Below are 12454 nucleotides of genomic sequence, written 5' to 3' on the forward strand. Positions count from 1 at the left end.
CTTCAAGGGCAGCTCCGTAGAAGCACACTGCAGGAGTCCAAAGGAGAAGTGAGCAAGGCATGAGTGAGCATGAGAAGGGCCTCCAGAACCAGAAATGGGAGTAATTGGTGCACCAGATGCATCTGTGCAAAGGCCGTCCTGACCACAGCTGGCACTGGGTCAGTATTAACCAACGTATCCAGATGATCTGGGCAACAAGAGGATGAGGATGGAGTTATGTGAACTGGGCCTCTTCTTTGAGGAGGGTCAAGTCCCTTGCCTGAAAGTGGGTCAGCTGGAGATGTTCTGTCCATAACCACCCCACTGTGCTCAAGTCTCTTCTTTGTTTCTACACTGGTGTGCCAGCATCAGGAGCCCAAGGAAGGGCCTACACAATTTAAAGTGTCAAGAATCGGTACAACTGGGCTGCTCTCAGGGGGAGTGAAAGGAGGGCAGGTGTTTTTCTGCTTCACATGCTGGCAGCCTGGGGAATCGGGGAATCAGCAAGCTGAGCAGTGCGACCACCTTTGCTCCTCTACCTCCACGTGAACCTGGCTGGCCCCGGGCCGGTGGGTTGATCCCAGGTGCTACCAAGAGAAGAAATGAAGTGGGGAGTCCTGGGTGCTCTCTGAGCCTTGTTGTTTTCTTGCAGATGTTTCACTGCCAGACTAGGCAACATCTTCAGTGCAGGACTCCACCGTTCAACCCTGAGCTACAAATACTCGCTTCGAAGAAATGAAGCTCAGGCCAGAGCAGTCTCCCAGCAAAAACTGCTTCTGTTCAGCCAGCTGGGCAGCAGCCCAACAGGATCTACACTAGCAGGGTTGGAGAGCAGAGCCTTCTTCCGCAGGCAAGGAGCCACAGGAAAGCTGGGGAAGGTGGAGGAAGGGAAAGAGAGACGGGCGGTGGAGTTTTGAGGGTGCAAAGGAGACACTACCTGGCTACACCCAACGCACCAAACCAAACCCTGGTTAACAACATTTAATTGCCCCGTTTGTTGCACCTATTGTACTCAAACAGAGGACCCTATTAAGGCTTTGGGTGATGGCTGGGTCATGCAACGTGGTAAGGTAATGACCAACTTCCCACCACGTGCTGAATCGTAACTACGCAGCCTCTTTTCAGCTTCCTTTAGTGGGATGTGTGAAACCAACCCCTCTTTCACCAGCTGGGCGTTCCTGGAAGAGAAGGGGTGGAAGACGTATTTGAGGCATATTTCCAAAGGACGGCTGGGTGGATTTCATGAATTTCAGGGAACATAAGCTGCTCTTTATCATCCCCGCTAAAATTAGCTGCTAAGCCCTTCCTGCTGACCCAGGTTCATTTGTGCATTAGAGAGAAGGAAAGGGGGAGGCATTATTTACGTCCCTGCCTCCAAAATATTACCCATCCGACCTGGGATGAAGCAAAATGTTTTATGGTGCTATTACTGTCTCCTATCATTTTCATTTGGCATTTTAAAAAATGCTAATTGGGAGCCTGTCTTCTCTTCCGTAGCTCCTTCCCACTGCCTTTCTATAAATACTGCTGCCTGGAGGACCTGTCAATTCAGGATTCAGCATGGAAGATTTGGCAACCTTGGGAGTCATAATACCGAGCTCGGTTTAAAAAATAAAAAAAAAGAAGTGTGTACAAAGCAAGAAATGGAATGATAATCATAACCGTGATTTCAAATGGAAATAACATGCACACACTTGTGGCTGCTGGCACAATGGCTTATGCAAAGCTTTTTTTTTTTTTTAAATCAGCCACTAGTTAACCCTCAAATGCTTTGGTATTTAAGTGGCACATTTCTGCTTCAGCAGAGCAAAAGCTCCCTGCACATGAGTGGGGTGATGTGGGTTAAGGAGAAGCTGAAGGGGCATCATTTTGGATTGGGCAGAGCTGAGTAAAAGGACGATAAAAGAGGAGAAAAGTTAACGTAGGCAGCAAGCTTTGGAGTCTGGCCTGGGGATTCTTCATGGTTAACCTGCAGAAAGTTTACCAAAAGAGCAACGGTTTAAGAACAAACTTCGTTATACCTCATTACAACTGTAACGTTCTTATCAACAGAGGTCAAAATGCAACTCTGCAATTGGTGGTTTTCCTTCTGGAGGGGGGGTAGAGATGGATCCACGTCTTTGGATGGGCGCCCGGGGCACAAGCCTTTTAAAATGTTTATCAGAACAGACGATTGGGCAAACAAGATGAGACGGAGAGAACCCGTGCAGCTGTTTTTTTCGTTTTCTGCAACTGAAATCAAGCTACAGATTGCTCGCCTTGACAGCCACTTCTTCTCTTTCTAGTGGTTTTCTTGCCGTCCAAAGAGGAAGACACGGAGCTGTTTGTATGCTTTCCACTGTAATAGAAAGCAGCTGGGGAAAGCTGATGAGGAAGGGAGAAGCAATCAAATCTGAAAGGATTAAGGTGAAATGCAAAAGCATCCTTGCTAACGCTCAGCTCCAATTAAATTCACAATCCCTCCAACGCTACACATTGCTCCAGTCCAGAAGGGGAGACTCTGTTCCTAAACCTGAGATAACCTTCTCCAACCTTCAGATGCATTAAGAGCCTGGTCAAGAAGAGCCAACAGTCAAACTTAGTGAAGAATTATAGGAGTTAAAGTTGGGACCCTAAGTTGAGAAAGGCAGTTTGGGTTGAGCAAATGAGTTAAGCTCTACTGTGGTCTCCAGAAACAATCCCGGGGGTCTAAAGTGCATGGAGAGGAAGAATGACTAAGTCACCTTTCCCTAACTTCACCTCTTCCAGAGGTATGGGGATGGCACACATCTGTCCCAAGACATCTGAAGAGCACCAGGTTGAGGAAAGATATCTTCCTTGATGCTTGATAAAGCAAACCTACAAGGGTTTGCTTTATCAAGTCTACAAGTCTCATGCGCTGAGTGGGGAGTAGAAGGCTGCCCTCGAGCTTAGTCCTGCTGAGGAATCAGTGCAAACTTCTAGCAACCCAAAGATATCATGTCCTTTTTAAGGCAATTCTTTTGTTATATAGTCAAGTGGTTGCTTCCTTCCTGTGTGTCTGTCCAAAGGATATAAAATAATGCCTGTTCAAAACTGTCAGGTTTTGACAAAGCTAAATAGAATTATTGCTTTGGTATTTAAGTGGCATATTTAATTATTAGTCTTCTTTAACTTCCCCGAGATGCCTTAACTTTTCAAATGAGACACAGAAAAAACAAAAATGTTTGGCCTGTCCAGTCCTTACTCCCACGCTCTAGGGAGATTTCCAACTGACTACTGAGCGAATCAGGAAGTTACCCCGGGCACTGCGGGGTGCAAATGCTCCAAAGGAGAAACAGCCTGTTCCCAGTGGGTCTTTTTGTTCTGAGCATGGAACCAAACAGGTTTTCTTCTGTGCACATCCCTTTTGAGCAGAAGCTAGGGAGAAGGGGAGACTATCAGATCTACCCTCCAAATAGATCCATGGTTTTGAAGAGCTTTATTTATTTTTTATGGGTATGCTTTCATTCTGCCGGACCCCAGCAAAACACAGTAGCTGTGACAAGCAGGTTTCCCACGGAAGGAAAACTAACTCTTCCTGCTGATCCTGCGTTTTGACAGGAAACCCATCTATGGGATGACGATAAGGAAAGGGCTTTGTAAAGGCTGGGTGGTCTTTTGATTTTGCAAAAAAAAAAAGGGGGGGGGACAGAGCTCATTTGCTTTCAGGGTTGCAAGTGATGCAGAAGACGTGAAAAATCACAACTTTGAAAAATAGTTGTGTTAGTTCAATATTTATAGCCCTAATTTAGAGACTCCCGGTGTCTTCCATGATAGTCTGAGCAGTCTTCTCCTCATTACCAACCGCCGTTTGGTAATTGATGGAGATTTTAATGAAATTCTTGATCCAATTTTAGATAAACATTCTCTTAAGCCGCCACCTTCGGTTCAGTTAGCACAGAAGGCTCATATGCCTGATGCCAGTTTAGTTGGTGTATAGTGTCTCTTACATCCCACTTTATAATATGGGGCAATTATATTATTTCATTCCTTGGTACATCAAAACTGCTTTTTTGTTGTTGGTTTCTTCATCTTTGCTTCAGATCATATAACTACAATTGCAGTAACTCTTCATGCCTCACTTGTGGGCTTTTGTTTTTGTTTTTGCAAGTGGGGAATTCTTCTAAAAAAAAGAACATTTGGTGCCTACATGGTTTTTGGATACATGGCAATACTCTTAAAAAGTGAATGGCTAGCAAGCTTTAAAAGAAAGTAAAAATGAGAGTTCAGCGTATTTCTGTGCTATTGAGTGGAAAGATGCAAACATATATGAGGGGATAAATAATTTCCTAAATTGCATTTAGAACAGGGTTTCTCAATCTTGGTAACTTTCAGATGTGTGGACTTCAAATCCCAGAATTCCCCAGCCAGCCATGCTGGCTGGGGAATTCTGGGAGTTGAAGTCCACACATCTGAAAGTTGCCAAGGTTGAGAAACTCTGACTTAGAAAAAAAGAAAAGGGCATTCTAAGAATTAAAATATAATCAGGAAGAGGGTTATTTTTTAATTGTCTCTATTTATTACTTATTTTTCAGATCTGTACAAGAAATGATATAGGGCCAGGGCTGGACAGCTTTTCTGGAGAATGAATGGAGACATATGCAGATGTTTGGTTTCTAAATTTTAAATCTTTTCAGAATGTGTTTGTTTCTGTTAATGAAGCTTGTATTACTTTAGTAGACAAAGATTGTAATGCGCTAACCAAGTACCTACTTTGTTAATATATTATCTGGCATTTTTATAACCAACTCCAGAAAGTACATCTGGATCAAGTGAGGGATTTCTTTATTATGGACAAAGGGCTTACAATTTGAGATTATTAGTAAATCTTGAAGCTTTAAATACTATTTAGTGAATCCATCTATAACTATTTCCCTGGGTATAGAGAAGGATTCATATAAAGTGTAAAGCAGTATTTGTTTTTTATTCTTTCAACATTTTCTTTTCCTCAGAATCTCTTTAAAATGCATTCCAGTTCTTTATTTTTGTCTGAAAATACAAGTGAGAATGAATGAGATTTTACTCTACACCCTTTCTATTGGAAAAGGTGTGGAAGCTGCTTTATTGTCTTTCTGCTCTTGTTTGCATTGTGCAGGTATTTGGAAACTTTAGCATCTGTGATTAGTCAATATAGTGGGAACTCACACGCACACACACACAGAGGGTATGCCAAAAGTCAGGCTTCTTAGACCTAAATCACAATAGGTAAAGGTAAAGGTTTCCCTTGACATTAAGTCCAGTCGTGTCCGCCTCTAGGGGGCGGTGCTCATCTCCATTTCAAAGCCGAAGAGCCGGCGTTTGTCCGTAGACACTTCCATGGTCCTGTGGCCGGCATGACTACACGGAACGCCGTTACCTGCCCGCCGAAGCGGTACCTATTAATCGACTCACATTGGCATGTTTTCGAACTGCTAGGTTGGCAGGAGCTGGGACTAGCAACGGGAGCTCACCCCGTCACGCGGATTCGAACCGCCGACCTTCCGATCGGCAAGCTCAGCAGCTCAGCAGTTTAACCCGCAGCGCCACGTTTTATTAATTTTTTTTTGGAGAAAAATGTTACTGTACTTAGGCATGTTTGAAGGGCATGCGTCAAACAAGTAAGGAAGTGTTTAGAAGGAACTCTGAACATTTAATGTAATTTATATAAGTTGTCGATGGGGCCTGGCTTTTGGTACACTCTCTATATATGAAAGAAATCTGGACATGTTGCCTCTTGTTGATAAATCTGAGCCTTCCATATTGTAATTAATAAAATTAATGGATGGGTTTGGAACCCATCTCAGTATAATATTAATTGGTCTGAATCTGAATTGAAGCCCAAAGCGAGGGGCACTAATTTGTCAAAATCAGTTTTTGCTGGGCAGTTTCAAAGATACTAAGAAGCAATAATTTATCTTGGGTTCGGAATATTGTGGGTATGATTAAATTGAATGTATATAAATTGCCGTTAGAAATAGCAACAGTTTGGACAGATGGGGTAAAGTATGTAAGAATAAAATTACTACTCTAGATACAGATGTTTTACCATGGATCATTTACAGTACACCGTATGCGATATTCCTCCCTAACCCTATATTTTCAGTAACTTAATGCATTATTTCAGAGGTTTACTAAGGGAAAACCTTCTTTTTCACTCAAGAAATTTTAATTGTCAGTTAAAGGAGAGCTAGGTGCCTGCCACTGTCATCAGAGTGGTGGAAGGAGTGAAGTGCTACTGAAATGCAAACTCCGTTTCCATCCCTTTTGTTAGTCCATGGAACATCACAGCACATCTACTAAAGAGGCAGTCTGCTTCTATCATATTATCTACATCTATCATTTCATCTCCCCGTGGATGCCTCCGACAATATAAATTGATGTTTAGGTCCAATTACTCTTGCGAGTATGGAATTCCCCCCACAATTCCACATAAGGAAACAAGGAAGTATGTTGTGCAATATACATCAACTCTGGTTTGCCCCTTATGATTATATTGAAATAATTTTATGGGAGAATCTAAACTTGAAAACAACAAGGCCACCCCTTTTTTCAAGAACCTGGGTGGAGTCTAAAACTCAGGTCACTTAGAAGAATTAGACAATGAACCTTTGTTATTTTTTAGTCAGCTGGAGGTCCTGACCAAAGTGAATTAACGTCTGCAGACAAGCAACTCTGAGATAAATGTTAACAATGCTGCTAGGGAAGTCCCACACTGAGGGGAGGCACAATGAGCACTAGCTTTTGGAATCCTGTATACCCTGGTTATTGAGTTTCTCTCCAAATGATCAGAACATCCAAAAATGCAAATTTGCCATCCCTCTCCTCTTCCATCACAAACTGAATGTTTGGGTGGATTCAGAGGTTCTAGGAATTCCTTGAGCTCTTCTTCACCATGATTCCAAATCAGGAAGATATCATCCACATACCAAGACCTTGCTTAAGTCAACTCCAGTCAATCAAGTTCTCTTCAAGCTCTGAACTTCTTCTTCCTAAGGCTCCTGAAAACTTCCTTATCTGCTTTGGAGGAAGGGAGCCAGATGAGATGGAAGCAGCCTCAGTGTGACAGAAAATGTGAGAGTCCGGCCCATCTCTGAAGGCGCTGTTCCCACTTCCCTTTGCTGTGACTTGAAGCCTTGGCTCCAGGAACAGGTGACCTAAAGGCCTTCCTCTTTCAAACAAAGGACAAGGCAAAGGAAACCCTTGGGAGATTTATAGTACCTCTCCCCAAGAAGAAAATGCACTCCACCCTACAACAGAATGTTTAAAAAAACACTGGAGATTCTTGGCCCGTGGGGACTCTTTCTTACAATGTCTTGCAATTTTCTGGCCAGTTACAGACATCACATGTGACTTCTCAGCTAGCCCACTAAGTGCACAACCTGCATTAGGTTGTAAAGGCCCAACGTGTGCTGCAAAACAAGGGATTTTGTAGAAGAGCATTTCTGCGTGTGTCGGTGCACATAAAAATGGGTGGAGCTTTGATCGCACCATTGTGGCCATCGTCTTGGCTTTTCTGGCCACACCCTGTAGACACCTCTGGTAGCCAAGATAGACCAGATCAGACTGATCCATAAGAAGATGATTATGGCCTAGTTTCAAAATGCTTTATAGACACTAAGGAATGGAAATAGCAGCAGTTTGGAAGACTTCAGAGATTATCAGTGGCATTTAAATACCATAAGACTGCCAGAGCAGCAGAAGGAAGGAAGGAAGGAAGGAAGGAAGGAAGGAAGGAAGGAAGGAAGGAAGGGAGGGAGGGAGGGAGGGAGGGAGGGAGGGAGGGACATAAATTAACAATCTAAAGACCAATGAAGAACCAATGAGATGCAGGTCCTGCTGCCCCCCTCAGGAATCTACTGTAAGGGTATGTGAGAAAGAGATTCTACTTAGGGAATGATCAGATAAGAGAGGGCATAGCCCTCAGCTGGATAGCGGGTGGGGCAAGAGTCTCAGAAGGGACCTCCCTAACTTCTGAGAATGTAAAGGAGATGGCGGGAGAATTGTACTTTCAGACTTGCAGGATTCTGTTAATGTAGCCTTACAATAAAGTAGAATTAGTTCATCTGGGTGTGTTTCCTGTCTGGTCTACCTGGTAAGGCTGCCATCTACCAAGGACAGATCAAGACTGAGGTGGTCATGAACACATTTCCACAAGAAGCATTTGTTAGAAGAGAAAATGTGGGATGAATAAGCTGGTTAAAATATAGAGCTTTGTTAAATTTTAAGGAGGGTGAACCAAAAATTAAAACAAGGGAAATGTTAGAGTCGGAAGGTTTTACATGTCATTGGTTCACCTATGTACAATTGGTAGAACGCTTTAAACTAGATAAAAAGAATTGTAAATTTGTTAATGAAGTAGTTTGAAATAGAACCTTGTATAAATGATGATCATGTTATTACTAAGATGTGTAAGATGTTACAGATGAATACGGAGGATGAACATGTCAAGGATTGTATGATTAAATGGACTAAGAATTTTGGATATAGTATCATGCTGGACCAATGGGAAAACATGTGGATGGAAGGTTTGAAATTTACTCTGAATTATAACCTGAAAGAAAATGTTTATAAGATGATGTACCGTTGGTATTTAACTCCTGATAAGTTGTCAAAAATGTATAATGGTGTAACTAACGCCTGCTGGAAATGTTTACAGGGTGAAGGAACCTTTTACCATCTTTGGTGGACTTGTGAGAAGGCTCAAAGGTTCTGGGACCAAATGTGTATTACTATTCAAAAGATTCTTGAAGTAAATATACAAAAAACCCAGAACTATTTCTTCTGGGATTGATGGAAAAGGAGTGAGAGAAACAACATGGAGTTTTGCTATTATACATATTACAGCTGCAAGACTTTTACATGCACAATGATGGAAAGATCCACAAATACCTACGGCTGAAGATTGGATTGTTAAATTAATGGATTTGGCTCAAATGGCTAAATTAACAGCTTTAATAAGAGAAAACTCTGTTTCTGGATTTATATCTACTTGGCTTGTAATAGGAAAAAATGATGTTTTGATTTTGGGTTTCAGTGATTAAACGGTTTGTTGTAATGTTGTGATAAGTTAATTAATGGTAAGAGGTTAAATTTGTAAATGTATCTATATCTATTGGAGAAAGTCGGAAGTTGCCTTCCGTTTCTGTTTTCTTGCTATTGACATTTTTATAGTTTTTTCTTTTTCTTTAGCCCTGCTTTCTATCTATTCTGTACTTTCCCTTTTGTATCTTAATTATACTCTGAAAAATAATAAAGCTCTATACAAAAAACCTGAACACTTTTCCACAGAAGATAGGCAAAGGAATAAAGCGCACAGACTTCAGCTTTGTGATGGATGAAGCAGGAATAATTTTTATTTTTCTGGAACTTGAAGGATCAACTCAAACATGGTGAAAGAGGGGCTCAGAGCAAGATGAGGGAAGGATCGAGGGGTTTCTGGGGAGTTCTGGTACTGATGTAAATAGCAAATGAGGAACCAGTGGAAATATCTTGCTTTCTCTACACTGTAATTTTAGTGTTCAGATTCCTTCTTCTGAACTTCCCCCACCTTCCAATTTTATTCTGCTACTTTCAATCGCTCCCCCCACTCCAGCCTCTGGGCTTTTTGTAGCTTCCCCATCTCCTTCTCTGCTGGAGAACCCGTTTCTTAAGGGATGAGTGGTCCGTTAAGTCAATCCGGGCCAGAGATCAACCAACTATCCGACAGAGGTGATAACACACAGAAGACAAAACAGTGCCTTTGAGCTTAAATTTGCTCTAGGTCCTAACTTTAAATGGAAGGAAAAGGCTCTCCCCCCACCCCCCACTGAATATACCTTTCTGAACATTTTATTTGTTTATTTTTCTTATTTCTACACCGCCCATCATGCTGCCTCAATGAAAAGATTACAAGAGAACAAAGCCAAAGCTCTTGGTTTCAGACAAGCCTTGCTGGGTCATATTAAAGGCCCATCTAGTCAGGCTTTCTGTCCCGGGGGTGGGGACAACCAGGTGCCCCCAGAACAGTTAAAAGAAGGACACAAAGGTAACAGAACTTTTTTAGCTCATGTTCCCCAGCAGCTGGTATCAGGAAACTTGCTATCCCATATGGTCACCCAAAAGAATGCCTTTCCCTGCGTCTTGTGGTAGTAGGTTAACGCTGTGCTGTTACGAAAGAAGGGCTTCTATGTGCTGATCTCCCAGCGTTTGGCTATGTGGGATGGGGAAAAAAAAAAAACCAGCATTCCCATTTATCTATGCTATTCCTAATGGCTTAAATCAGTATCATCCCCCTCCAACGTTTTCTCTAAGCTTAACAAGCCCAAACTTTCCATATTTGGAGGGCTTCAGCCGTTCGCTATTCCTGTTTACCCTTTTCTGCAAATCTCCCGGCTCCTTTTTGCAATGCGCTGGATAGAACAGCCCACCAAAGTTGGCGTGTTTATTTTCTGTTCCACTCCTAATGCTTCCTAACATGGGATTGGCCTTTTCATCATTGCAAACAGGCCCATATTCCCACCGCGTTCTGTATTATCACTCCCAACTTCTTTCCAGAGCAATCACAGCTGGCTCAGATGAAATCAGGATGCGTGCACACTAGGATTTTTCTGCACCATGTGCTCCGCTTTACATTTGTGGGTGCATCATCTTCCCTCCTGTCAATCCAGAGCTGTCACCACACAGAATGGACTTACCGTCCTCTAGCTGTGGCATCTGGAAAGCAACGCACGACAGCCACCAAGTTGTGATGATGCTGGGAGACGTGGCAAAGAGACCTGCATAATTCTGGCAGCTGTTAAGGAGAAGATAAGTTGGTTGTGAATTTGCAAGTGGGGAGATACCCAACGGAAGGCTTCTCGAGAAATAACTTCCAGATGGTGACTACTAGCACAATTCAATTTTTGCAGTTTACTTTCCAATTCTCAGGGTGCGGTGCTTTCTATATTTAAGTTGTATGCCTGTGTGTACATTCTGTTACCTTCTGTCCATGCCAGTCGATGTGGGCTTGGGTGAAACAACTCTTCTGTATACATTACTCTCCCCCCTTTTTTTCCTAAACAGTTCTAAACAAAAAAGCATTCTGTAGCATTTTGAACACACAATCCTATTGCATAAATTTTCAAAAACATCACGTGATCAATAATGCTAAATAATAGATGGAAAACGACAACTTTCTTTAAAAAGGAACATGAAAATAAACAGACTGGGAAGAACAGAATGGTAAGAGGTTTTTAAAAGCAACGCTGGAGCTTCAAAGTCCTTTTCCGCTGAAAGGCTATTGTGCAAATGCTTTCACTACTGAATAGCGTTTGGGTGGTTCCCTTCTTTATGACTGGGTTCACGAAACACGCTAAGCCCTAATTCTCAGTTAACAAAGCATGAGGGCTGCATTCACATAAAACCCTATGCCCCAAGAAATAAAACGTGTCAGGGCTTCAGCTGAAAGCCTGGTTCACAACAACATGCTAAAATATTTCCCCCTAAAATATTCAGCTGCAAACTGCCCAACCCCTTTTAGCTTAGTCTGGTAAACTAAGTAATGTAGACCCAGACATTTTAATAAAACTGCATCTCTTTAATGAAATGGAAAAATTGCTCTAGGGAGACCAAGGTTGTATTATTGTTCTCTTCCTTTTTTTTTAAATTTGATTTCATACATTCTGTCCAGAGTTCTTTAACAGCCAATGCTTCATACACAGAATTTTACATGGGATTCAGTTGCCAACTTTTTACTGCTTGGAATCCTTCTGTGTACCATACTTACTGCAGAAAATCTGCTACAGTGGGAAAATTTGGTACAATAGTACCATTTTTTTTAAAGCCGAGGGGAAAAATGAATAATTGTGATACAATAGGAGGAGCTGTCCCTGGAGAAGACAGTTGACCTTTTCTGATTGTTCCTCCCTTCTCATTCAACATAACTCTTTTTCCATTTTTGAAATATAGCTAGTCCTCATTTAGCGACCACAATCAAGATAAGCAACTTGGTCATTAAGCAAAGCGGTTGCTAAGTGAAACTGTGATTGTGCTTACAATCTTCCGCTTTCTTTTGCTTTGCCAATCTGCGAAGGTCATAAATGCGAGGATTGGTTGCAAAGTTACTTTTTCATCACCGTCACAACTGCAAACAGTCCCTAAACTAGGACTGCACATTTCCCATCTAAGAACACTAAACTCCTGGAGGCTTTGTGAGTGTGCGCACATGGGTGTGCATCTTGAGTTTGGAAGGTAGGCACTCAGCAGAGATGTCTACAGGGGATTCAAAAAAGTAAAAATGGTGACCACAATTTGGCGATCAAAGCCCCACCTGTTCTTTACATGCATCGCCAGCTTGATGTTTTTGCCCCCCCCAACACCCCTGGGCCGGAGTTTTTCTGTTAAAACAGGAATTTGAATCAAGACTGTCAAAAAGTCCTCTTAAAAGGAAACTGACTAGAAGGGATTGTGAAATGGATTGATTTGGACTCTCTGATAAAAGGTTGCGAAATTAACTAAAGAACACTGATCCTTGTGGGAG

The 12454-nt window shown here is 42.2% G+C and overlaps 1 protein-coding gene across 1 annotated transcript in view; it reads right to left on the bottom strand.

Moving 5' to 3' along the window:
* Nucleotides 1-12454, bottom strand: part of FAM178B (family with sequence similarity 178 member B) — a 91430-nt gene that overhangs the window by 74364 nt on the left and 4612 nt on the right. The window contains exon 2 of the mRNA XM_063311105.1: nucleotides 10632-10729. Within this exon, the coding sequence (XP_063167175.1) occupies nucleotides 10632-10729 (98 nt within the window). The remainder of the gene's footprint in view (nucleotides 1-10631; nucleotides 10730-12454) is intronic.

This window comes from Candoia aspera, chromosome 9 (genome assembly GCF_035149785.1).
Source record: "Candoia aspera isolate rCanAsp1 chromosome 9, rCanAsp1.hap2, whole genome shotgun sequence".
NCBI lineage: Eukaryota > Metazoa > Chordata > Lepidosauria > Squamata > Boidae > Candoia > Candoia aspera.